The 27,639-nt window shown below is 36.4% G+C and overlaps 1 protein-coding gene across 1 annotated transcript in view; it reads right to left on the bottom strand.

Moving 5' to 3' along the window:
- Nucleotides 1-27,639, bottom strand: part of MYO16 (myosin XVI) — a 607,071-nt gene that overhangs the window by 318,628 nt on the left and 260,804 nt on the right. The window contains exons 11-13 of the mRNA XM_058438173.1: nt 25,963-26,073; nt 15,298-15,363; nt 2,642-2,794 (exon numbers count right to left, since the gene is read on the bottom strand). Of these exons, the coding sequence (XP_058294156.1) occupies nt 2,642-2,794; nt 15,298-15,363; nt 25,963-26,073 (330 nt within the window). The remainder of the gene's footprint in view (nt 1-2,641; nt 2,795-15,297; nt 15,364-25,962; nt 26,074-27,639) is intronic.

Here is a 27,639-nt window from a genome sequence, read left to right as displayed (position 1 = left end):
CTTTCAGGTACACCAATCAATTGTAGATTTGGTCTTTTCACATAGTCCCATATTTCTTGGAGGCTTTGTTCATTTCTTTTTACTCTTTTTTCTCTAAACTTCTCTTCTTGCTTCATTTCATTCATTTGATCTTCAATCACTGATACCCTTTCTTCCACTTGATCAAATTGGCTACTGAAGCTTGTGCATGCATCACGTAGTTCTCGTGCCATGGTTTTCAGCTCCATCAGGTCGTTTAAGGTCTTGTCTATGCTGTTTATTCTAGTTAGGCATTTGTCTAATCTTTTTTCGAGGTTTTTAGCTTCTTTGCAATGGGTTCGAACATCCTCCTTTAGCTCGGAGAAGTTTGTTATTACCGATCATCTGAAGCCTTCTTCTCTCAACTCATCAAAGTCATTCTCCATCCAGCTTTGTTCCATTTCTGGCAAGGAGCTGCATTCCTTTGAAGGAGAAGAGGCGCTCTGATTTTTAGAATTTTCAGCTTTTCTACTCTGGTTTCTCCCCATCTTTGTGGTTTTATCTACCTTTGGTCTTTGATGATAGTGATGTACAGATGGGGTTTTGGTGTGGATGTCCTTTCTGTTTGTTAGTTTCCTTCCAACAGTCAGGACCCTCAGCTGCAGGTCTGTTGAAATTTGCTGGAGGTCCACTCCAGACGCTGTTTGCATGGGTATCACCAGTAGAGGCTGCAGAAAAGCAAATATTACAGAACGGCAAATGTTGCTGCCTGATCCTTCCTCTGGAAGCTTCGTCTCAGAGGGGCACCTGGCTGTATGAGGTGTCAGTCAGCCCCTACTGGGTGGTGTCTGCCAGTTAGGCTACTCGGGGGTCAGGGACCCAGTTGGGGAGTCAGTCTGTCCGTTCTCAGATCTCAAACTCCATGCCCAAGGTAATTATAGATTCAATGCCATCCTCATCAAGCTACCAATGACTTTCTTCACAGAATTGGAAAAAAGTACTTTAAAGCTCATATGGAACCAAAAAAGAGCCCGCATTGCCAAGACAATCCTAAGCCAAAACAACAAAGCTGGAGGCATCACGCTACCTGACTTCAAACTATACTAAAAGGCTATAGTAACCACAACAGCATGGTACTGGTAACAAAACAGAGATATAGATCAATGGAACAGAACAGAGCCCCTGGAAATAATACCACGTATCTACAACCATCTGATCTTTGACAAACCTGAGAAAAACAAGAAATGGGGAAAGGATTCCCCATTTAATAAATGGTGCTGGGAAAACTGGCTAGCCATATGTAGAAAGCTGAAACTGGATCCCTTCCTTACACCTTACACAAAAATTAATTCAAGATGGATTAAAGACTTATATGTTAGACCTAAAACCATAAAAACCCTAGGAGAAAACCTAGGCAATACCATTCAGGTCATAGGCATGGGCAAAGACTTCATGACTAAAACACCAAAAGCAATGGCAACAAAAGTCAAAATTGACAAATGGGATCTAATTAAACTAAAGAGCTTCTGCACAGCAAAACAAAGTACCATCAGAGTGAACAGGCAACCTACAAAATGGGAGAAAATTTTTGCAATCTACCCATCTGACAAAGGGCTAATATCCAGAATCTACAAAGAACTCAAACAAATTTACAAGAAAAAATCAAATAACCCCATCAAAAAGTGGGCAAAGTATATGAACAGACACTTCTCAAGACATTTATGCAGCCAACAAACACATGAACAAATGGTCATCATCACTGGCCATCAGAGAAATGCAAATCAAAACCACGATTAGATACCATCTCACACCAGTTAGAATGGTGATCATTAAAAAGTCAGGAAACAACAGGTGCTGGAGAGGATGTGGAGAAACAGGAACACTTTTACACTGTTGGTGGGATTGTAAACTAGTTCAACCATTGTGGAAGACATTGTGGCGATTCCTCAGGGATCTAGAACTAGAAATACCATTTGACCCAGCCATCCCATTACTGGGCATATACCCAAAGGATTATAAATCATGCTGCTATAAAGACACATGCACACGTATGTTTATTGCGGCACTATTCACGATAGCAAAGACTTGGAACCAACCCAAATGTCCATCAATGATAGACTAAGAAAATGTGGCATATATACACCATGGAATACTATGCAGCCATAAAAAAGGATGAGTTCATGTCCTTTGTAGGGACATAGATGAAGCTGGAAGCCATCATTCTGAGCAAACTATTGCAAGGACAGAAAACCAAACACCGCATATTCACGCTAGTAAGTGGGAATTGAACAATGAGAACACTTGGACACAGGGTGGGGAACATCACACACTGGGGCCTGTCTGAGGTTGGGCGAGTGGGGAGGGATAGCATTAGGAGATATACCTAATGTAAATGATGAGTTAATGGGTGCAGCACACCAACATGGCACATGTATACATATGTAATAAACCTGCACATTGTGCACATGTACCCTAGAACTTAAAGTATAATAATAAAAAAAGGTTGATGTTAAAAGTTGCTTGTACAATTTATCCACACATTTTACACACATTTAAAATTATAGCAAAAATAATTTTTAAAGTAGAATAAATGATCCACGATTAGAGTTAACTGGATGAATCTCACAATGTTGAGTGTGAGTGGTCAGATACATAAAAGAACACACTGTATGTCTTCACTTACATCGAGTACAAACACAGGTAACCAATCCTTGCTGTTAGAAGTGAAGTTGGCAGTAGCAGGGGAAGTGCTAATGTTTAAGGGGCTTCTGGAGTGTTGATAACGTTCTGGAGCTGAGTAATACCCACCTGCATGCTCAGCAACATAAGCACTTTCCTACAAACATTACACCTCAACCAAAACTACAAAAGCTAAAGTCATCACACAGTGTGGTGCTGGTGCAAAGACTAGATAAATGGATCACAGATCACTTGAAACAGACTAGATAATTCAGTGCAACCCTACATGTTGGTGAAGATGAAATGGGAGAGTTCCCTAACCCTGCTCGCAGGATGTATGACAGGGTGTGGCTCATCTGTTTGGCCACTGTGTGTGCTCAAACCCCTTATGGGAGGGGGAGCATGCAGATGGGCAGGTACAGGAGCCTGGGCCAGCACCTTCGGGCTCTGGCCCCATAGTAGCCTCTAGGGGTGGGTGCCTGCAACTTCTGAAGCCCAAGTGGGCATGTGTTACAGTGCACTCTTTTAGCTTTGCTGTACATGGACAGCTTAAGTGTTAAACAGTTCAGTGGACCTTCTGCCTTTTTTGCAAGGGCAGAGGGCCAGTGTGACAGCTTTCTGTATCCTAAGCTCTTTTCTGGCATCCAGGAAAAATCAGATCACACACGGACTTGAAGGATGGTGAATGCAGGGATTTTACTGAGTGGTGGAGGTGGCTCTCAGTGGGATGGATGGGGAGCTGGAAAGGGGATAGAGTGAGAAGATGATCTTCCCTGGAGTTTGGCCATCCAGTGGCCAATCTCTCCAACCATCCCCAGCTGAACTCCTCTCAATATTCAGATGCTCCTTCTCTTCTCTCCTTCTCTGCCACTCTTCTACTCTTCTGTTCATCTGCTTGTAGAGTCTGGTGTTTGAGGGTACAGGATGGGGGGCATGGTGGGCCAAAGGCAACTTTTTGGCATGAAAACAGGAATATCTGTTCCCATTTAGGGCTGTGGGTTACCAGGCTTGAGGGTGGGGCCTTTGCTAGGGAACTGCTCTCTTCTACCCGGTACCTCCCTGCCTCCTGTCCATATCAAAGACACAGTGTATGACCAACCAGGCTGCACCACTTCTCAGTGGTAAAGGGTGCTGCTGAGAGGGCTGATCATCTATTTGTAAAGAAAACAAGTGTTGATCTCTATTCTATAGCATGTGTAAAACTTACTTACAAGTAAATTTAAATCCCCAATATAAGCAGCAAAGTTTAAAGCATTTAGACAAGCATATAGAATGGTACTCTCATGATTTGCATGTAAACAAGGAAATAGGATTCAAAAATACAAATTATAATGAGAATGATGGAGCGATCTCACTACATTAAATTTAACAAGCTCTTGTCAACCACGTAATAATAGAAAATAAGCAAAGACAGAGAGGTGTATAAGCTGTGCATATAATCAATAGATTAGCAGCAATTTAAAACATATTCCTACAAGTCAATTTAGAAATGGAACTATAAGCCGGGTGCAGTGGCTGACGCCTGTTATCCCAGCACTTTGGAAGGCTGAGGTGGGTGGAGCACGAGGTCAGGAGTTCGAGACCAGCCTGGCCAATATGGTGAAACCCCATCTCTACTACAAATACAAAAATTAGCCGGGCGTGGTGGCGTGTGCCTGTAGTCCCAGCTACTCAGGAGGCTGAGGCAGGATAATTGCTTGAACCTGGGAGGCGGAGGTTGCAGTGAGCCGAGATCCCGCCGCCGTACTCTAGCTGGGGCAACAGAGTGAGATGTTGTCTCAAAAAAAAAAAAAAAAAAGGAACAATAATACAAATTTGGGTAAAAATACAAACTAAAAAGATGGAAAATAAATATGACAAAGGATGGAAAGCTCTCGTGCTATTTCAAACTATAAGATGCTATATTACACACAAAATCCTAGCAGAATTAATCATAGTTTAGTCATAATGGTAATAATAGCTTATAGGCACTCTGTGCATGGTGCTGTCCTCAGCACCTCACAGGCACTCATGCAGTCCTCCAGAACCTAGGACTGGAGTCAGAGAAGTATTTTTATGTTTACAGGCAAGAGAATTGGTGCCAACAAAAGTCAGTGACTGGCCCAAGGGGACAGGGCTAGTGGGTGGCAGAGCTTGATTTCCAAATGAAGTTGTCTCTTGGGCTGGGAAAACATGTCTATACTACTGAGTGTTGTAGTTTTGACTAATTGGAAGAATCATCTGGCAATATCTTCTAAATTTGAAGATTCATGTTCAACTGGGAATATCTCTGTTGAAACTCTCAAACATGAGCAAAAAGAGCATTTATAAAACAATTCTTAGGACTCTTTGTAAGAGCAGAAAATACAGAAATAAGTTAAAAGTCTATAATTAATAGATAAATATAACTGGTTGTGTGTCATTACAAGAAAATTCTAGAGGGACTTTAGAATAAATTAAGTCTAAAATTTTCAAGGTGGAAAATTTTTGAAAGCATGAGGGCTGATCAACAGCTTTTTTATAAAAGAATACAGTTAATGGCTGGGCACAGTGGCTCACACCTGTAATCCCAGCACTTTGGGAGGCTGAGGTGGGCAGATCATGAGGTCAGGAGATTGAGACCATCCTGGCTAACTCAGGAAAACCCCATCTCTACCAAAACTACAAAAAATTAGGTGGGTGCGGTGGCACATGCCTGTAGTTCCAGCTACTTGGGAGGCTGAAGCAGAATCGCTTGAACCCGGGAGGCAGAGGTTGCAGTGAGACAAGATCGTGCCACTGCACTCCAGCCTGGGCAACAGAGTAAGACCCCATCTCAAAAAAAAAAAAAAAGAATATAGTTACTATGTTATGAGTTAATTAAAATATAGAAAATAGTGGTATACTCATTTTTTGAATGTATGTGTGTGTTCATGTATATAGTAAACATGTAAAACACTGGATGGAAGGATAATAACTTCAAGATAACCATTATCACTGCTTATGAAAATAAGTAGGTTGAAGTTGAAGTGGTGCTTACTCTGTGTTTATAGAACAATATGTCATCTATCTAAGACATCATATAATTAAAACATGCTGTTATTTTTGTACCACTCAGAAAATAAATGTTACAGTTAAATTAGGACAGTGTTTTCTTACCACACCCTTAAAACTGCATCCCAATCACAAAAGTACATGTGAAAAAAAAATACAGCACTTTTAATTTTAAATGTTTTTAAAAGAGATATGAAACCAATATGGGTGGTGGGCACACAACTGTCTGCTGCATTCTGTTTGAACTTTTTTTCATTTTTAATTATTCCAGAAGTTGCAATGAATATTAAGAACAATTAAATGATAGTGATATACACATTATAATTTATAAAACTAAGGAGTTTTAGTCTAGCTTCATTGTCCAACAGATCTAATTTCTGTTCTTGTTTGAAAACTTGTACTAACACTATTTCACTTCTCCCCAAGTCCAACACAGACTTAGGCTCCAATTTGACAAAATGTTTTTCAACTTTCTATTTTGTAAATGAGAGTTTCATTAGATGTTCAACAGACACAAGAGACAGCCTGGATCATGTATCCATCTGTGTGTACATGGAGCTCATTTCTCTAACTATGTATTTTTTCGTTTTCATTTTTTTGAGACAGAGTCTCGCTCAGCTGCCCAGGCTGGAGTGCAGTGGCCCAAGTACAGATCACTGCAGACTCCATCCCCTAGGGTCAAGCAATCCTGCTGCCTTAGCCTCCCAAGTAGCTAGGACTGCAGGTGCACACCACCACGGCTGGCTAGGGTTTTTAAATTTTATTTATTTAAATATATTTGGGCTTAGATATTCTCTTTATGCCAAATTTTACTAGAGAGTATATGTAGGTGATGAGCCTTGAGTGTCTAAGGAAAGTTATTTCCTGATAAACTCATAACCTCTCTCACCTCCCCTTTCTTGTAAATCTCTTTCCCATGCAGTGTTACAGTTCATGTTGTGGAATAGTCCATTGCTACCACCTGGCAACACATTACCTGATGCTGATTCTATGCTTTATACATAATACAATTATGGAAATAATAACGACAGTGTAATTCTATAAAACCTTGAGGATTTCCGCTATGCAGTCCCTGTTTTCCGAGTGACTGACAAGCCATTTAAATTTTTTATTGGTTACCATTCTCATTGTTAAAATTGCACGTTCTCATTGGGTCCAGCGAATATCATCAGGGCCAGACACTTCCTTCACCACCTGTCTTTTCTCTTCTCTTCACTGTCTTCCTTCCTTATTTGTATCATTTGAAACAAGAGGATTCTTGGTTAGGGGATATTTTAAGCACTCCATTTTAGCTCATAGGTGAGATGACAAGAGCTCAGCCTTGCTAATCTTTGATGGACTCTAGTTCTAGAGAATAAGTTCCTTCCTTCTTAATGGACAAAGTCCCTCCTTTTCTTCACTGGTCATTATACTTCTCCATAAACCACCAGCAGATTGCAGAATCCTGCCATGTTAATTTCTAAAGCCACTAACGCTTCCACAGCTTATGAGAGCCATTGAGCCACTGGCCTCTGTCTCTGGGGAGCCTAGAAACTTTGTGGCACCTCCCAGATGCCAAAGGCTCCAAGTACCCTGTGCTGCTGGTTTCGCACTATGCTATGAACATCTCACTCTGTCGGCCTGTGTAGGTGTCCTATTTGCTAACTATATACCTATGTATAGGTGACGTATTTTGAGAAAGTATGTGTTTGTGTTTACAAAAGATCACAAATAATAATAATAATAATAATAACGAAACTGTCTGCCTCTGGGCGCAGCACTTGTGCTGCTGAGAGAAGCCTGCCAAGCATTCACTCTGGAGTTGCATGACCTGGACTTTAATGCTAGCTCTGCCACTCATGGGAAGATTTCAGAAAATCTGCTGAACCTCAAGTCTCAGCTTATTCAACTGCAGAGTAGAAATAACAATTCTGATACTGATTTGCTTGCCTTTTGAGATGAGATGTGATAATAAATGTAAAGCCATTTGAGGCAGTTCTGCCATGTAAGAAGCACTCAACAATGGCAGCTCTTTTCATTTCCTAGAATTTCAAATATTATAATTTTTTTAACTTGCTCATATCAAATTGCATGGTGCATTTCTCTAAATAGCCCTATATATTTTTTAAACCCCATAATGTGGCTCTAGTCCATTCTTCTGCTCTTCAGAATCTTACTAACTTTTTAAGATTTGCCCGATCATATTTCTTTTTTATTGTGATGCTTTTTTAAAAAAAACCTGACAGGATTTATTCCCTTCTAACCTCTTGACTTGCCAATTAGGGCTACACACCCTCAATACAGCTATTTAATTGTTGTTCTCAGCTAGAAGTGAAGTATGTGAGTTTTTCATTGTTATTTGTGTTTTGTCTCTAGCATGTCTACACAGTGCTCGAGGATGAGGACACCGTAAGTATCTAAGGCAATGTATTTTCTTATAGAGTCAACAGATGTTTGTTGGCTTGATGATGCATTTTTGTTTCTGATTTTAAGGTTGCTTTTTTGTAAAGCCCATGCAGGAAGATCTGGCTCCTTTCTATTTTCTCTTTCTCCCCTACATGTAACATGTTTAAAATGAATGATATTACGTGTCTTCAACATAAATAGGCAGCACAATCATGGACCCCGTCCTGGATGGTTGGACTTCCTGTGGAACTGCCTGCTGACTCGGCCACTATGACCCGCATCTGGGCAGTGGTTGTTAGCGTCACAGCAGCACTGCTGTGGCAGAAAGCAATCTAACTGGGAGTCCTGCCTGCTGCCTTGTGTGGACATCAGTCTCGAAAGGAAGTTTGCCTCGAGAGTGTTCTACGTCCATGATTAATAACTTGCTGGAAATAAAAATGAATGTTATGCAAAGGCTTAATAGAACAGAGTTAATGATAATGAAATAAAACTAAAATGCAGATGTTATATGTGAATTTCTTTTTAAATATGAAATGGAGAAGTCATTCTCCTGGTCTTTATAATCTTTACAGATATAATCATATTTAATGTTTTATTTTTTTCTCGTAAACTAATTGACATGGGAAGAAACCCAAATATTTGAACAAAATTTGTCATTTAAAACAACAGACATACTACAATGATAATAACTAGAAACAAAAAGAAATAAATGTTTGTTGTGTGGCCTGAGGACAACAAGATCGTTTTAATGAATACCTGATAGGTGACTACTTGATATTATTTACTAGGCACTAATATTACTACAGGGAATAACCACTAATTCAATGTAAAATGTATGTCCTTGTAGCAACCTAATATCTATAATTTTATGGGTTGTTACCTGTAGGCAAGGAGAGCACAAACTATTTGATTCTACATAATGGATGTCAAGTCCAGAAGGACTAGACATGTTCACCTTTTCTCATGACTTATAGAAAGCAGGTAATTTTATTGTAAGCTTTATATCAGTGCATCTTTTACCTGATATATTTTTTGTATTTATTTTCCATTTTTATTTTATGACAGATTTAGAAATGATGAATATAAGAGGTGGTATGTGTATATATATATATATGCAAATTCATTTTATAAAATCATAATACTTATATATAAAATACTTAATTCATATATTAAATACTTAATTCATATATAGAAACATATATAGATTTTATATTAATAATTATATAAATTATAAGTTGCATTAGCCATTTTCAGTTTTAATAAACTATTCTGGTAATGATCTCAATGTATTAGATCTTATTCTTACATTAATAAACAAATATGTCTCTTAATATGTTTCTCCTTTTCTCTATGAATGTGTATTTCTGAAAAAACTGCAAATACAATGTATTATTTGAAGCCATAATACTACTATAGTGTCAACACTTTAAAAAACAAACATACCACAATTAACAGTTTTTTTCCCATCACAAGATACAATGTAGTATGACAAATTGTGTCATACTATAAAATATATTATGTTAAATTTTGGATAATACTTAAAACTTTACCTCTAGATCCATAGAAGCATCCAAATAAGAGTCATTTTTTAACTTTTCATTCAATTATTCAAAGCTGACTTTTGTCTCACTGTTAATTCTTGTTAACTCTACAATCAACTGTTACCATAAACGTAAGCCAGAAATAATATTATCAATAGTAACTTTAAATAAGGTGCGTTTCTCTCTCTCTTTCCCCTCCCACCCCTTGGTGCACACAGAATTAAAAAATTAAAGGCATGAAATGCCAAACTAACCTAGGTATCTGAGGGCAAATGATCTTCTGATACCAATGCAATAAGAACAGATGTAGTCTCCTTTACCCTATAGCTGTAATGAAGCAGCTAGTATCAGTCAAATTCTCCTAACCATGAACAGTTACAAAGACTGGATAAAATACAAATCAAGCATCTAATGGCAGGGATAGTAAAATCACCAAAGCAGCAATGTCTTAGGGAGCTAAGATCTTGAAGAAAATCAGGACGCACCGGGCCACACGGGATCTTTTCCATCCCCTCCTCCCAGCACACAGTGCCGCTGAGCTGAGTGTCTCTCAGCAGCACCACAGAAAGTCACCCTAAGTGTCTCACGCTCAGCAGAGATTTGAGCAGCATCACACAGTACTGGGGAGACACAAATCCAAGTTCAGGGTTCAGAAACAGAGGAAAACCAAATGAATATCAGCCCAACTTTCCACCTGAGACCCGTGAGGGGGCTCACCTTTTTGAAGGGAGCAAATAAAAAAATTAAACGAGACTTCACAAGGTCAAGGCGGTTTGTCTACAACTTACGTGCCCGCTAGGCGGAAAGGTCAAATCTTCTTGGGAGGAAGATAACGTCTTCCTGGGTCCTATGGTTTTTTTATATGGAAAGTTCAATATTCCATCAAAAATCCCCATGAATGTCAGTAAATATATCCATATATGTAAAACCAACACACACACACACACACACACACACACACACACACACACACACAGTCACATAGTAGAAACAGACCTCCATATTAGAGTTATAAGACACAGGATTAAAAATAACATGTTCAAGAAAATAAGTGACATGATGAAGACAAAGAATTTCACCAGAAACCTGGAAACCCTAAGAGTTTAAAATAAAAACGTTAGCATTGAAAAAAATCACATAACAGACGTCAGCATTTTAAGGAATGATTTTATCAGCAAATTCAAAACAACAGAAAAGAGAATTTAAAATATGGCCAAGCAATTATCCAGACTGTGGTCAAAGAGAAACAAAAGTAGAAAACAAAGATTCATTCGGCTTGTATTTTTATAGACTTTCTACATATATACATACATATATTTTTTATAGAAAGAAATCACAAATAGAAACAGATAATACCGTAAACTAATTGATAATGAATTTATAAAATAGCAGACATGTAGAATTCAGTAAAGCTACATTTAAAGTAAAATTTAAAAGCCCCAAATACTTATTTTAGGAAAGGCAGGAAGTCAAGGATATATCTATACAACATAAACAATAATCAAATTATACCCAAATAAATTAGAAAGATGGAAATTTTAAAAACTCAGAAAAGTCACAAATTACCAACATATGGAATAAAAAGAAGCCACTCAAAATTCTACAAATTTTAAAAAGATAAATAGAACCATGAATAATTCTATGCCAAAAACTTTTGAAGATTAAATATAACATAATTTTTAAAAAATGCAATCATTAAAAACTAGCACAGAAAGAATATGAACTGTCCTATGTATGTCAAAGAAATTAAATCCAGAACTAAAACCTTCTCGCAAAGAAAATACCAGGTCTGAATGGTTTCAGTTGTGAATTCTTCTAAACATTTAAGAGAGAAACACCACCAAATTTACAAACTCTTTCAGGGACTAGAAAACAGAGTACACCTTCCAATTCTCTTTATGAAACCAGCATAATTTTGATATAGAAGATTTTTTTAATAAAAAAAGAAAAATTAGAGGTTTATCTTTTTCAAGAACATAGATGCCCTAAGCAAAATATTATTTAATAGACCTCAGTAATATAAAGAAAAGGATAAAACATCAAAAATGTCAGGTAGGTTTAATATTTCAAAATCAGGAATTATAATTCACAAACAAAATAAAGGAGAAAAATATTCATATCAACAATTGGTACAGAAAGAATACTTACATTTGATAAAATTCAATATGTTTTCTATGATAAAGACTTCTTAAAATAGCAATAAAATGAAATTTCCTTAATCTGATAACTGGTATCTATGTAAAGTTTATAATGATTTTTATACTTAACGTTTAATTCCTAAAGATTTCTCCTGAGATAAGAAATATATATATATATTTTTAAATGAAATTATTAATAGTATCTGACATTATTCTGGTGATCCAATCCAATAACATAAGAACAGATTAATAATAGGATTTTAAAGAAAGAAAGAAAATTATTATTGTTTCAGGCAATAAGACTGTGTACACAGAGTATTTTAAAACATACTAGATAATTTTATAGCTAATAAATTTTACAAACTTGCTAGTTTAAGGTAAGACTTTTTAAATTGTGTTTTTATACATATATGGAGAACACGCCAGTGGCAAATAAAACTTTTAAATGGTTCTTAATAACAGCATTTAAAAACATTTAATGAATACTATGCACTACACCCTCCAGAAGAGCACACGGGATGATACACTGAGAGGAATTTCACATTTTAAAGACCTCAATAAATGAATATAGTTAAAAGACTCAGTACTTCTAACATTTTTTGTCTGTTTCTAAATTGAATTGTAAATATAATGCAATCAAATTCAAAATCCTAGGGGGAGTCCCCTCAGCGCCCCCCAAATTGACAAGCTGATTCTAAACCTTAAAGGAAAAGGCCAGGAATTAATTGCTAGGGCAAATTTGAAGACCAAAGGTGGATGACTTAGAGTACAAGGCATAAAAATGTATTATAATAGACCAATCAAACTGAATGGAAATTCTATATCCATTTATATATAGTTACCAGTTTTATGCAAAAGTGCCAACATAATGTCCTGGAGAAAGGATTTTTTTTTTTTTTTTGACAGAGTCTCACTCTGTTGCCCAGCCTGGAATGCAGTGGCGTGATCTCGGCTCACTGCAACCTCTGCCACCCGGGTTCAAGCGATTTTCCTGCCTCAGCCTCCCAAGTAGCTGGGTTTACAGGCACCTGCCACCACGCCCGGCTAATTTTTGTATTTTTAGGAGAAACGGGGTTTCACCTTCTTGGCCAGGCTGGTCTTGAACTCCTTACCACATCATCCACCTGCCTTAGCCTCTCAAAGTGCTGACATTATAGGCGTGAGCCACCTCGCCCAGCTGAAAGATGGTCTTTTTAATAAACAGTACTGTTTCAGGTTAATATACATTTTTTAAAAATGAATCTTGACCCCTACTTCTTGCAAGATGTTTTCAATATGCATTGAGAATCCAGAATGCTTAAAGATCTTTCAAGTCAATAAAAAAGGTAGATGAACCAATTTTAAAGTTTTTAATTTTTAAGCAGGATAAAATCCTGGAATAGATGCATCACAAAACAGGATATAACTGTACAGTAACTATATGAAAATGTGGTTAATATCATTGTTTGTCAGAGAAACACAAATTAGAGCAATAAGATTCCACTATATATATACCCAGTAGAATGATAAGCAAACAAATGAAATTTGATCAAGGAAGAGAAGCAACTAGAATTTCTGTATTAAGTTGTAGATATACCTTAGTACAACCACTCAGAAAACTGTCGGTATTTATCAAAACTGATTGTATGTATACACTTTGATGTACCAATTCCACTCTTTCCAACAAAAGAAGTACCTATGTTATCAAAAAAAATTTGTGAGGATGTTCATAGAAGTAATATTCTTGCTTCAAAAGACAAAATCTCCGTTAATAGTTAATTAAACTGCCATTTATCCACAAAAGGAAATTTTATACAGCCATACAAAATAAAATAACCTATTGTACTTATTGTATTGCTACACACAAAAACATGGGTGAATCTACCTTCCATAATATTGAAAGGAAGCAGCCAGGTACAGAGAAAGATAGTCTGCAAGATTTCACCCATATGAAGTTCAACCATGCAAAGCGGAGGGCGAGGGCGAGAGTAGTCGGAACTGTACTGTCTCTTGGGGAGGTATGTCATGTTTGAGACAGGGCATGGGACACATCTATGATCCTACTAATGCTCTATTTCTTCATCTGCATGATGGTTTTTAGAGTGTCATGACTTTTATAAATTAGTTCAACAGAAGATTTATTATTCGTATGCTATGCAATATTTATATTATGCGTCAATACACATATTCACATAAATATTAATTAGGACTCACAAAGTGAAAGATACAGAACTGAGGTTTTTCTCAAAACCATTTAATAACCACATGTCAGATTAATTTCAGTCCTTGGATGAAACTCCTGAAATGATCATGGGTGATTCCCTTGTGCTAGAGTCTCATGCTCACCCTGAGATTGCACAGGGTGAGGCTGGCATAGGATTGGGAGGAATGAGGAGGGTAGGCAGGTTTCAACACAGCTTTAAAGTAGCTGTGGCACTGACTTTTTAATTTAATTTAATTTTACTTTATTCTATTTAGAGACGGGATCTCAATCTGTCTCCCAGGCTGGAGTGCAATAATACAATCACAGCTCACTGTAGCTTCAACTTCTTGGGCCCAAGTGATCCTCCTGCCTCAGCCTCCTGAGTAGCTGTAACCACAGGCACATACCACCATGGCTGGCTAATTGTTTTTTTGTTTTGTTTTGTTTTTTGCAGAGATGGATCCCTCATTATGTTGCCCAGGATGGTCTCAAACTCCTGGCCTCAAGTGATCCACCAGGCTTGGTCCTCCAAAGTGCTAGAATTACAGGCATGAACCACCGAGTCCAGCCAGAACTGACTTTTGATAACATGGGTGGAGGGTGGGGTGGTGGATGCTCTCTTGTTCTCATGATCTATTTCTGTGAAAATACATATTTGATATCCTAGGAGTCTGAGTTCCTAGGAGTTTCCTAGGAATTTCTCTTTTTCTCTCTCCTCTCTCTGTCCTCCCTGCCCGTAACATCTATGAGTGAGCCCCGGCTTCAGAAACATATACCCACTGCCTGCCTGCTGGTTTCGGGCAGTCTCCTGTTCTCTATTAGTGGAAGCAGCCTTGTTGTTACACAAAAAATAGCTCCTATGATATAGTATTTTTGACCCATTTCTACTCAAAAATCACATTGCATTTTCAATTGACTGGAATAATTTTCTACAAGTAATTTCTCTTTTAATTTTTAGGGCCTCATAATTAAACCTGGCAAGTCATTTGGGAAAATATAAACATGTGATATTATCCTTTTTTATTCCCATTGCTTTAACATCATAGAACTCTTCAGAAACAAGTCACATGTCCAAATAAGGGCTCTAAGCCAAATGATCTTGAGTTAGTCAAGAATGTATGAAAAATATATTTATATGTTATTTAATTTTAGAAGTCTAATGGCTATAGTCATAAACAAATGACAATATTTTAAGTGCAAAGAAACATTTTGATAAAATAATTCTGATTTTCAAAGTTGCCTCAAAATGAATTAGTCACTAGAATGCAATCATTCAATTCAGAATTTAAAAAAGTTTTTTAGAAGTTTGCCTTACTGTTTTTTTCAGTCATTTGATACAAATGTGTATGACTAGAGTGTATTACTCTACATTATTCAATGATATTTAAAATTTTGTACTCACCATGGAAGAATAAATTGGAAGCTCCTTGTATGGGTTAACAAGCAAAAGAATGTTCCCAATGAATGTCTGTGAAAAAAGGGAGGCAAACAGTTCATGAGTCATATAAATAGCATCTTTAAACAATAAAAATCATACAATCTAAAAACCATTGTATGAAATATAAAAAATAAGAAAAAATCTACTTTAATATTTTGTAATTTTTTAATATTTTGCAGTTTTTTTAAAGTTTTGAATTTAAAATATTAAATGAATTAAATAATTCAAATTAAATAAAACAGGCTTTATTTCACTGAACATATGAGAAATGAAATAAATTCTAAGAATTTCTTTTCTTAAAAGATTCTGTGAGAAACCAAACAATGAAAAAATATAGACTTAAAACATATGACAAAATGCCTACGAAAAAGTCAGTGGGGTAACAAATTCTGTTTTTCTGCTACAGAATAATAAACTGCATAAGTGAGAAGTTAGTAAAGCACAATAATCAAATAAAATACTTTGTTTCAATTAAAAAGTGACAATGAGATACAAAGGCACAAAGTACAGATGGAACAAATAAAAATAATAAAATGATAGATTTAAACCCAAACACCAGCAACTGTATCAATTGTAAAGGTACCAAATACTACAATTAAAATACAAAGATTATAAATTGTATTAAAATATGAAAGACGACTACTTTAAAGAGAAATATCCTAAACATATAGACTAAAAAAAAAGGGGGGGGAAAGAATGAAGCAAGGTATGCATGCAAACAATAATAACAGCAAAGAAGGTGACTATGAAAATAATTAATTTATAGAAAATGTGCTTTTGGAAGCAGTACCAGAAATAAAAAGAAACATTTCACAGTAAAATGATAAATCAATCAGGAAGAAACAACATTTCTAAATTTCTAGAAAACTAAAATCTAGCATCACATATATAAAGAAATAACATATAAGGAGAAAAACAGGAGTTCACAATTACAGTGGAACATTTTAACCATTTTTCTCAGTAATTCATGGAACAAGAACACAAAATTTTAAAGTAATAATTACCACATTGACAAATTTATTTATATAAAACACTGTTACTGATAAGTTGAACACTGGCTTGTTTCATTAAACTTAAAAGATTTGAGTCACACAGCGTATGTTCTATTACGGTAGAATTAGGTTAGAATATTGTCTCCTGAACTCTGTGTGAAGGGCCTTAATGTCACCTACCATAAAACTAAATCCAAATAAATGCTTCCCTTAAAAAAAAAATATTGTATTGTGTGTTAAAAATTAGCTAAGAGAGTAGAGTTTTGGTGCTCTTACTACAACAGAAAAAGATAACTATGTGAGGTGATGGGTATGTTAATGTGCTGGACTGTAGAACTCATTTCACTAAGTGTATATACATCAAAGCATCATGGGCAGGTGCAGTGGCTCAGGCCTATAATCCCAGCACTTTGGGAGGACGAGGAAGGAGGATAGGAGGATTGTTTGAGCCCTGGAGTTCAAGACCAGCCTGGGTAACATAGTGAGATGCCATCTATACAATTTTTTTTTTTAATTAGCTGGGCATGGTGGTGCATGCCTGTTGTCCCAGCTACTCAGGAAACTGAGGCAGGAGGATCACTTGATCCTGGAAGGTTGAGGCTACAGTAAGCTGATATCTCACCAATGTATTCCAGCCTGGGTGAAAGAGTGAGATCCTGCCTCAAAAACACAAAACAAAAACAAAAATCCAAACAAACAAAACTCATGTTGTATCCCTTAAGAAAATACAATTTTAAAAAATGTTATTTTAATTAAAAAGATACTGAAGTCACTAGTAGATACCTAGAAAATCACCAAATAAGACTATTTCTATTACAACATATCATAACTTGTGGGGTGCAACGAAAGGTCTACTGAAGATAAAAGTTATAGCCTAGAATACATGTTAGAAAAGGAAAAAAGGAGTGATAATTAACGATCTAAGTATCGACTTCAAGGAGTTTAAAAAATTACATCAATCATAAAGAAATACATGAGTAAAATAAATAAAATATCAAAGCAGAAATCAATGGAATAGGGTGAAAAAAGCCAAAAGGTGATCCTTTGAAAAATGTACAATTTACCCCAGCAAAATTGATTCAGAAAAGAAGAGGAAAGGCACCAACTACCAACAGCAATCAGTGATATGACATCAAGACAGATCCTATGGACATGAAAACAGATGAAGACGGTATTATGAACCATAGTGTAGCCACTAAATTTAGAAATTTAGGTCAAGTAGACAACAATCCGAGGAAAATACATCACACCGAAGCTAACGCAATAAGAAACAGAAATTCTAATTAGTTATTTCCCTATAAAGTGAGATGAATCTATGTCTAAAATATTTTTCCACAAAGAAAACTTAAGCTTCACTGGTGAATTCTTCCCAACATTGATGTATAAAATAAACAAATATTCTACAAATTATTTCAGAGGATAACAGAAAAGGGAACACTTCCCATTTTAAGAACACCACATAAAATTGACATTAGAATCTAATAGGGATATTGCAATAAAGGAAAATTACAGGCTGAACTCTCATTAAAATACATGTAAAAATCCTAAGCAAAATATTAACAAATTGAATCCAGCAATTTAGTAATAAAGATAATACATCTCAAATAGCTTTATTCTAGAAATGCAGGGTTGATTTCTAATTGAAGATCAATACTTGTAACTAATAATATTTAAAAAAAACTTAAAAAGACATATCACCTGCATAAAGAGAGAAAACATTTAATAATATCCAATGCTCATTATTGATTAAAAAATAATTTTGAAAACCATGAATATAATGGGACTTCCTTAATCTAATGAAAAGGAATGATACTTATGGCATAGCTACCGCAAATAACTTTCTTGATGATGAAACATTCAAAGCTTTTTTTCTGGGATTGGCAATGGATAGGGCACTTATTATCAACACTTCCAGTCTTTTTAGTGAAGTTCTATCTCATGAAATGACGCAAGAAAAAAAAGTATGACATTTTTGTAAAAAAGAAATAAAAGTCATGATTTGCAGACTATATGGCATTGATGCAGAAAACCAATGGACTGTTTATGTAAATTAATACTGACATATAACTTTAGCAAGTTTGATGGATAAAAAATGAATATGAAAAAATCAAAATTGTATTCTCTATATATTACCCGTGAACAATTAGAAAATAATTTTTTCTTCTGATTTTCCATAAAACAAACACACAAGCAAACACTTACTGTCCTCAAAACATGAAGAATGCCGACAAGCAAATTTAATACTATGGGAAAGACTTGTACACCAAAAAATAAAAATTGCTCCAGAGAAATTAAAGATGGCAATAAAAGGGCTATAACATTTTGTGAAATGAAAAATCAAATATTGTAAAAATCTCCATTATTTCCGCTTAATGTATATATCCAACGCAATACCAATACAAATTCAACTGAAATTGTTAAATTAACTTTAAAGTATACATGAACCAAAGGTCATGATTAGCTAATACACGTTTAAGACCAAACTTAGGGGACTTTCTATTTGTCAGGATTGACTATACAGCTGTAATGATCAAGATATTTGGGGATTTGTTTAGGAACACATGGACCAATACAAAAGAAAACAGATCCTAGAAAATGCACCCACTCCCTGGGGTCACCTGTTTAGGACAAAGGTGCTGTGGCCATGCAGCAGGGAGACACATGTGGGAACAGTTTTAATCTGGATCCTCCTCTTTTACCATTGTGAAATCTTTTCCACGTGGGTAATAGGATAGCCTTGGGTTTGGGCCATAATCCCAAAAGACACCATCCTAAACAACATAATCCTGGATGCTGAAATCCCAAGAGAGTGAAATACCTGAAGTCCAAAATCCTGCAAGTCAAAATCATGATGTAACTCTTCTGCATACAACAAAAACACAATAATCCTTTCCCTAGAATTCAGCTTTCAGGATTTTAACACTCAGAATTTTATTGTTTCAGGATTGTGATTTGCAGGATTACAGATGTTTGGCATTTCAGACTTTGGGGATTTTGATTTTTGGGGATTTCGATCTTTTGAGATTTCAACATTCTGAATTATGGCATTGGGGATTGTGTCTTTCAGGATTATGATCAGCACCAAAATATCTTAACTGTAAATGCTAAAATAATCAAATGTTACAAAGAAAACGTAGGAAAACATTTTCATAACTAACGCCAAGCTTTCTTAAACAGGTCACAAAAAGTATGAACCCTAAAGAATCTGTAAAATTGTACACTTTGCTTCTTTTAAATACGCTATTTGAAGATACAATACAAGCCATAAACTGGAAGAAAATGTTCTCAATATGTATGTTTCATAACAAAAAGAATATCGTGAATATATAAAAACTCCTATATATCAAGAAGAAGAAAGAAAACCCAATTTTAATGGCACTATAACTGAACGGGCAATTCACAAAAGAAGATAATTAAATGAACAACAAACACATATTAATATTTTCATTTGTTAAGTCAGAGAAATAGAAATTAGAACCACAATAAGCTACCACTCCACAACTGCCAGAATAGCTGGAATTTGAAAAACTGTTAGTGCAACAAAAATACCATTTATGTCAAAAGCAATTGGGTTGTATCTACCAAAGCTGAACATATTTTATGATGCTGGCATTCCACCCCTAGGTAAAGCCCCCACAGAAGTACTTATGTGGGCCAAAAAATAAAAAGGTGCAAAACTGTTTATATTATTCATAATTACTAAAAAAGTGGAAACAAAGTTTCCTCAAGTATAGAGTGGATAAATTAGAATATACTCATATAGTAGTTTATTGTACATAAACAAAAATTAGTAAATGCTTTTACAAGCAACAGTATAGCTGAATATTAGAAACATAATAATGAGAGGAATACTACAAAACAGACTGCATTTATATAAAGTTAAAAAACACAGACAAAGCCAATCTATAGCTGTAAATGTCAGAATCTTTTGTAATGACTAAGTGTGGATTGGGGGAGGACTTCTGTCTTCTATCAAATTATGAAGCTGCAGGTTATGTGGGTGTGTTCATGAAGTAAAAGTTCATTAAGCCATATATTAATGAGTTGTATATTACCTTGTTTATGTGTTGTTATTTAATACAACATTTATGGGAAAAAAAGTATTTCTCGGTATTCTATACCCAAGTAAATAAGAAAATAAATAAAAGTGAAATAATACATCTGCAGAGGACCTTACTAGTGTAGTATCTGAAAACTCCTGTTAAATTCCAGAGAAGAAAAATGGAGCTAGAAAGCAGATTGTGAGTGAATTTAGAAATCTGTTGATTAAGAAAGATGTCCAGAATGCTACTGCCTAGGTTGTCTTCCCAGGTTTTTATAGTTTTGGGTTTTACATTTATGTCTTCAATCCATCTTGAGTTAATTTTTGTATATGGGGCAAGGAAGGGGTCTAGCTTCACTCTTCTGCTTATGGTTAGCCAGTTGTCCCAGCACCATTTATTGAAGAGGGAGTCTTTTCCTCATTGCTGGTTTTTATCAGCTCTGTCCAAGAACAGATGGTCACAGATGTGCAGCACTACACTGTTGTTGGGAGTGTAAATTAGTTCAAACATTCTGGAAAGCAGTATTGTGATACCTCAAAGAGCTAAAAGCAGAATTACTATTCAATCCAGCAATCCCATTACTGGGTATATACCCAAAGAATTATAAATCACTCTACCATAAACATACACGCACATGAATGTTCATGGCAGCACTATTCTCAATAGCAAAGACAGAATCAATTCAAATGCCCACAAATGACAGATTGGATAAAGAAAGAATGGTACATGTGCATCATAGAGTACTACACAGCCATAAAGAAGAACAAGATCATGTCTTTTATGGAAACATGGATGGAGCTGGAGGCTATTATCGTTAGCAAACTAACGCAGGAACAGAAAACCAAACTCATGTTGTCCTTATAAGTGGGAGGTAAATGATAAGAACTTATGAAGGCAAAGAAGGATGGGAGGTGAATGATAAGAACTTATGAAGGCAAAGAAGGAAACAAGAGTCACTAGGGTCTACTTAAGCAAGGAGGCTGGAATGGGGGAGAGGAGCAGAAAACATAACTATTGGGTACTGGACTTAATACCTGGGTTATAAAATAATCTGTACAACAAACCTCCATGACATGCTTTTACCTGTATAACAAACCTTTACAACCCAAACCTAAAATAAAAGTTAAAAAAAAAAAAAAAGAGGCTCTGCTACGTTAACCTGGGTCACTCTGAGTGGCATGTTAAGTGGCTGAAATGAGCAAGGCTGTGTACTAGGAGCTGTCATGCAATGCTTTATTGCTCTGGTTTGCTTTTATCCAATTACAATGTATTTGTTTCAGAATTCTCTTGGCTAACCAGATGTTACAGGAGGTTTTGTGTTTATTTTGTGGGGTTTTTTTGAGTCTCAAGTCCCACTAATGTGCTCGTAAAATAAATACTTCCAGCAAACTTCTTGGCTGTCCATAATGGAATTTGACTGCATATTCTGTTCTCTCCGGCGCTGCTGGCAGTAAGTATTCAGAGAATGCAATGCTTGTGTTCTGTGCATTTCCTGGTGGGCATGTGTCTCATCACACGCATTTCATTTTCTGTTGGAAGGTTTGAGAACTCCCTAATACTGCAGACTGTGGAAACTCCCTAATCTGACGTCCAAATAGAAGGTTATATACTTAGTAAAAAGGCAATTTACAATCTGATTTGAAAGATCATACTATAAAACAAATCAGACTGTAGCAAAAAGAGACGAAAATCCTGGTCAAATGATTAAGTCAGCTAAAATATTTTATCTTGGCTCTGAAAAAAAATCATTGCTCAACCCTCAGTTGTTTGGTATGGATAAGTAAATATTAACTTCTTTCTCTCGTCTAAAATTAGGGATTTGGTTGAGGAAGTCTACTCATTTATTCAATATTTATTGGGAACCTGTTATGGGTCATACATAGCAGTGAACAAAACAAGAATTATTTTCCTTATAGAACTTGCATTCCAGTGGGTATGGGCATGAGAGAAAGAGAGAGACAGTCTGTGTGTATAGGGAGAATCAGCACATGGTATTTATAAGAATCTAAATAAGAAAAATATACAATATGTTAGAGAGTGGTAAGTTTGTGGAGGAGAACATATGAAGGCAGAAGGATAGGAAGTGCATTTTGCAATTTAAAATAGACTAGGGGGCTGGCCTCCAGAAGCAATGACGCTGATATGAAGACCTGAAGGGAGGGAGGAATGGGCATATGGTGGTCAAATTACTCAGGCAAAGGCCTACACCGAAGTGCTGCCCACACTCATGAGACACCAAGGCCAGCAATGTGGCCAGGGTAGAGGCACCCAGGGGAGGGTGCCAGCATCTGACGTCAGAAATTCAAAAGGTAGGGGGAAAGCGTTGCGGCTTTATGAGCCTTTCCTCAGACTCTGCCTTTACTGAGTGAATTGGGCATCCTTTTAGCAGAGAAGTGTCATAATGCAATGTACATTCTAACACTGTTACTCTGGCTTTTTGTCTTGAGAATAGACAGAGGGGAGGTCAAGAGAAGCCCAGACATTTATTTGCAGGACAAAATGCAAGTGCAAAACGCAATTGCTGTAGGAAGATGTGTGCCTGGAGGCAGCAGTGGGGGTGGTCTGTGTATAACTTGAAGGTAGGGCCAGTGACATTTGCAGGGAAATCAGATGTGGGGTGTGGAAGGAAAACCAGCATCAACAGTCTCACCAAGTGCGTTGGCCCAAGAAGCGACAAGAGTGGGGCTGCCATGAGCCAGGGAGGAAACGCCATGAGACGTGCAGGTTGGAAGAGCTCAAATGACCAGATTCGGGTATTTGAATTTTGAGATTTCTACTAAACTAGTGATTTTCTATTTGTGGGGAAAGATCTCTTGCTTTCAGTCCCAATTAATCATGGACTGATACCTTTGTAAAACATAATAAAAAGAATTACTAAAAAATGTGATTAAGAGACATACGAAGTTCAAGCTCTGATTCTTATTAACTCCAACAGATAGGGATTAAACCAACAAACTGCTGGAAGAGTTTCTGTAAAAACACTTATTTTCATTACACGCTGGTCATAAAAAATTGATATATCTACTAGTCCGCAGACAACACATTGGGAAGCACATATTATCATTTAATCCATAATGTTTAAATTGCTTGTCTACCCATTAGAGGTGATTTCAGACACCATAATGTACAGCATTCCTATTACAAAATTGATCCTAATCGATTGAGCTTTTCTGTGTTTTAGGAATTGAGCAGAAGAAACCCATACCTCACACCATGGCAAATTTATGTTATATGAACATTCGGAAAGCAGAGAGTAGTATTAATAGTTCAGGTGATCAAGAAAGAGAGAGAAACTGACTAGATAAAAATTATTTAAGAAGATAGTCCACTGTGTGGAGGAGCTAGAGGCAGGAGTTTGATAAAAACGTAGGAAGTATTTGCTGCTTAAGAGGGAAACAGCAGAAAAACTCACATAACTAACTCCATTTTATTAAGTGGCTTTACCTATTCTTGCACGTGGGCTAGGATCATCTTAAAGCACTGAGATAATAATGCAAAAATAGTAATCGTGTAGTTTTTACTCTGGGATTAAAGGAGAAGTGCATAAACAACTACGTTTTGTCAAAGATTTCTAGGAAAGTTGTAGCCTGACAAGGACAAAGTTCCTAAGTCCTTAGACCCTCCCCGGTCCCCAGGTATCTATAGTCCTTATTCACTTTTTGATACCAACACCCTCCTCTTCTGCATATGTCCCTCCCATAAACACCCTCTGGCCAGCCTGAAAAATTGGAGAAGGTACGTTAGAACACTAGCTTATCATCTTCTCAGTTTTGCTGGCTTTCCAAATAAATCTGCCTTTCCTCCCATCAACCTTGTCTGCGGTGTTTGGCTTTTGAGCAGCCCAGGAACCAGATGTTAACAAACTACCAATGAGTTACAGAATAACCAACTGTGATAAATTCTCTAAAGACAGATAGTCCATGATGATGTAATATAGAAGCTCTGGGAAGGTTTACTTAAAGAGTGGGGTTATTTGAGTGGGAGTTTATAAAGCTAACTATTTTATGGAGCAGAAAGATAACTCTAGGAGAAACAAACAAACAAACAAACAAACAAAAAAACAGTCTAAGGAAAGTCCTTGATGCAGGACAGCAGGCGATAATCAAGTAATTTAGATGTAAGCGAGAAAGAGTCCTCAGTGACTGTTCAAGGCAGACCGTGAGGATTCTAGTCTCTGGAATAAGGGTTGCGGTCTTTGTTCCATGAAAAGTGGTGGGCCATAAAGAAGATTCAAGACTGGGAGTTTTGAGATTACATTTGTGCTTTATAAAATTTACTCTAGTTCATTGTGAGATTGGATTGAAAAAGAATGATGAAGTCTCCCCTAGAAAGTTAGGAGGCTGTTAGAGAAGGGAAGGTAATGGCTTTGATGAGGGTGCTTACCACCAGGGTGGAGAGAACTAGATTAAATGCATATTTAGAAGAAATGTCACTTTAAAGGCACAAACGGGTAAACAAAGACAAAACAATTTAGGCAATGGTCTTCCAGGCTTCTATAATTAAGACAAAAAAAAATCAACACAATACTAGGAAAAAGATGAAAAAATGGAATAAAAATACACACTTTACAAAAGTAACAGGGTGATAACAGAGACCAAAGTAATCAGCTCTCACCACTTTATGCCAATGACATGATTTCATTAATTTTGACAGAAGCACTTAATTTTAAGTGTATTTACAGTGGCAGGCAATTTTTCTAAGCATTAAGATGCTACATTGCATTTTCATAGGCTAATCAGCATTTGACAATTTATTACTTGTAAGGAAATCTCAGACTTCACATTTACATGAAAATTACTTAATCAGTTCCTCAGTAGACTAGAAAAAAAACAAGTGTTATCAAAAAGGGATAGTTGGTATATGCATAATCAGATTTCTTTATAGACATTCTGATTGAATTACTCTGTGCTCTGTGTAGAATATAATAAAATCAGAGAGTGGGAGAGAAAAAGAAAGAGAAAGAGATTGATTTTGATATTACAAGGTATCTAAACTGTTATCAGTCTTGGGAAAGTAACACACCAATGAGGATAGAACCACAGTAAATAAATTCTCCGTGCTGTCATTTGAGTAATATTTTTGGATTCTATTATCAGGAATCTGTGTATAAATTATTTAATTTACAAAGACATTTCCTGGTAATTCTGAGCCACAACAGTTTCTTTTCTCATGCAAATAGAGAGGCAGTCTTCCCTGCATAGTCAATGTATGCTCTTGCGCTTCCTGTTCCTGATCTAGCAGGTTCAAGAAAAGTGGAGGAGACAGACAGCAATTTTATAAGTCATATGCAGATCCTGCTGGTTCTAGCAAGATCTTCCACAGCAATCATGACAACAGGAAAGTTTAATAGCAGTACTTGTGTCTGTCCACAGGGTATTAGTTTATACTTAGCTCCAAAATTTGGAACTGTGCTAAATTTGCCTTATAACTGAGCCAGAATGAAGCTAAACTCACCTTAAGAAATTCAACTTCAGCTATCACCATGACCAGAAGCTCCAATGAGCCCTTTACGTGCAACATTTGAAGCACTGAAGGGTGATAAAAATATGCAGCAAGAGAAAAGCAGTGCAAAAGGCAATTTCCAGGGCACTCACATAGATCTGATTGTTCCCGAAGCGCTTCTGAATCTCATAGAGCAGGCTGCCGTCATTGAGCTCGCTGAGCGTTGCCAGGTCATCGTTTGGGGCAGGAGGCATTAGCTTGACCTGGGGAAGAACCGAAAGTACGATCAATTCTAATTGCTTTCCAATCAACTTTCTTCACAGTTGGATGTTCCATTTTTCAATTACCTGTCAGAAATTTGAAGACAACCTGAGTTAGGAACTGTTATTAAGAGATGAAATGGTTCAATGAAAAAGGGAAAAAAACTCCAAAGCCACAGAGGAATGTATTCAGATGAGAATTTTTGTGCTATACTCCCCAGTGTGCAGGTGCACACACCCTGTCTGTTAGCCCAGGCATTAGGTCTGTCAAGATGAGTTCAGCATGTTGACTCTTATTCCCTACTGATAACTTCGACAGCTCTGTACTGTTCTCAGTTCTCTGAAAGACAGGCAGTGGAACACCTCATATATTTGTAGTGTTCCCTAAGCTAAAGCAAAACTTTTCATGTTACCATAGTTGGCATGGTAAGGAAGAAATGTGTATGGAATTTAGATTCTGCATTCAAGTAGGATGAGGCCAGGTTTTAAAGGCAGACTTCAGATCTTTCTATTCTGCTCTACATTACTTTTAAGATTAAGGTAGCTATGAGATTAAAATAACTGTCAAAAAGAAAAAATACCTTCCTATTCAATTTAATATACCATGAATGTTTAAAGACTGCAACATTTCAAATAAAAAAGATAAATTTTGATTCTTCAATTAAATGAAAATCCATTATTTTCAAATTAGAAATGGGCAATTTTAATTTTACGTACACAGAATATGCTCAGAAAAGTAGCCATTCGATGTAATGTGGTAGTAGTGTTTTTTTAATATCACACACAGAGGAGCAAAAGAATATTCTTAGCAATGTGAGTTCTTTGATACTCCTAGTAAATTTTTAATAATTATCATTTGTATTCATGTTTGTAGTCTATATTTGCATTTTGTATTTGTATCTGTATTATATATTATTAATAGTATATACCATTGTTAAATAATTTGAACATAAATATTTCTGCTTATCAAGTCAATGTAGTGTAAAAAATACTAAATAAACATTTTTAATAAAACTAAATTTAGGACTTTTTTTTTTGATATTAGTGGATATTTCGCAAAGTAAAATCTTTCCCACGAGTTCATAAAGTTGGTTTATTTTCTCCCCAGGCTTTCTAAACCTCATGCATTAATAATAGAAACACAGGCCAGTGTGGTGGCTCACACCTGTAATCCCAGCACAGGGAGGCTGTGGCGGGTGGATCACTTGAGGTCAGGAGTTTGAGACCAGCCTGACCAACGTGGCGAAACCCCACCTCTACTAAAAAAAAAAAAAAAAAATTAGCCGGGCATGGTGGCACATACCTGTAATCTCAGCTACTCAGGAAGCTGAGGCACGAGAATTGCTTGAACCCAGGAGGTGCAGGTTGCAGTGAGCCGAAATCCAGCCACTGCACTCCAGCCTGGACAACAGAGCAAGACTCTGTCTCAAAACCAAATAAACAAACAAAAATACACACATACAGACACACACACACACACACACACACACACACACAATAATAGAAACACAAATTGAGTAGTGGGCATGCTGAAAGGTCAGAACATGTTTTTTTATGAACTCTAGTTAG

This window comes from Hylobates moloch, unplaced genomic scaffold, assembly GCF_009828535.3.
Source record: "Hylobates moloch isolate HMO894 unplaced genomic scaffold, HMol_V3 SCAFFOLD_4, whole genome shotgun sequence".
Taxonomy (NCBI): domain Eukaryota; kingdom Metazoa; phylum Chordata; class Mammalia; order Primates; family Hylobatidae; genus Hylobates; species Hylobates moloch.
Note: the sequence above shows the minus strand (reverse complement) of the source record. Positions and strands in the feature narration are given on the sequence as shown.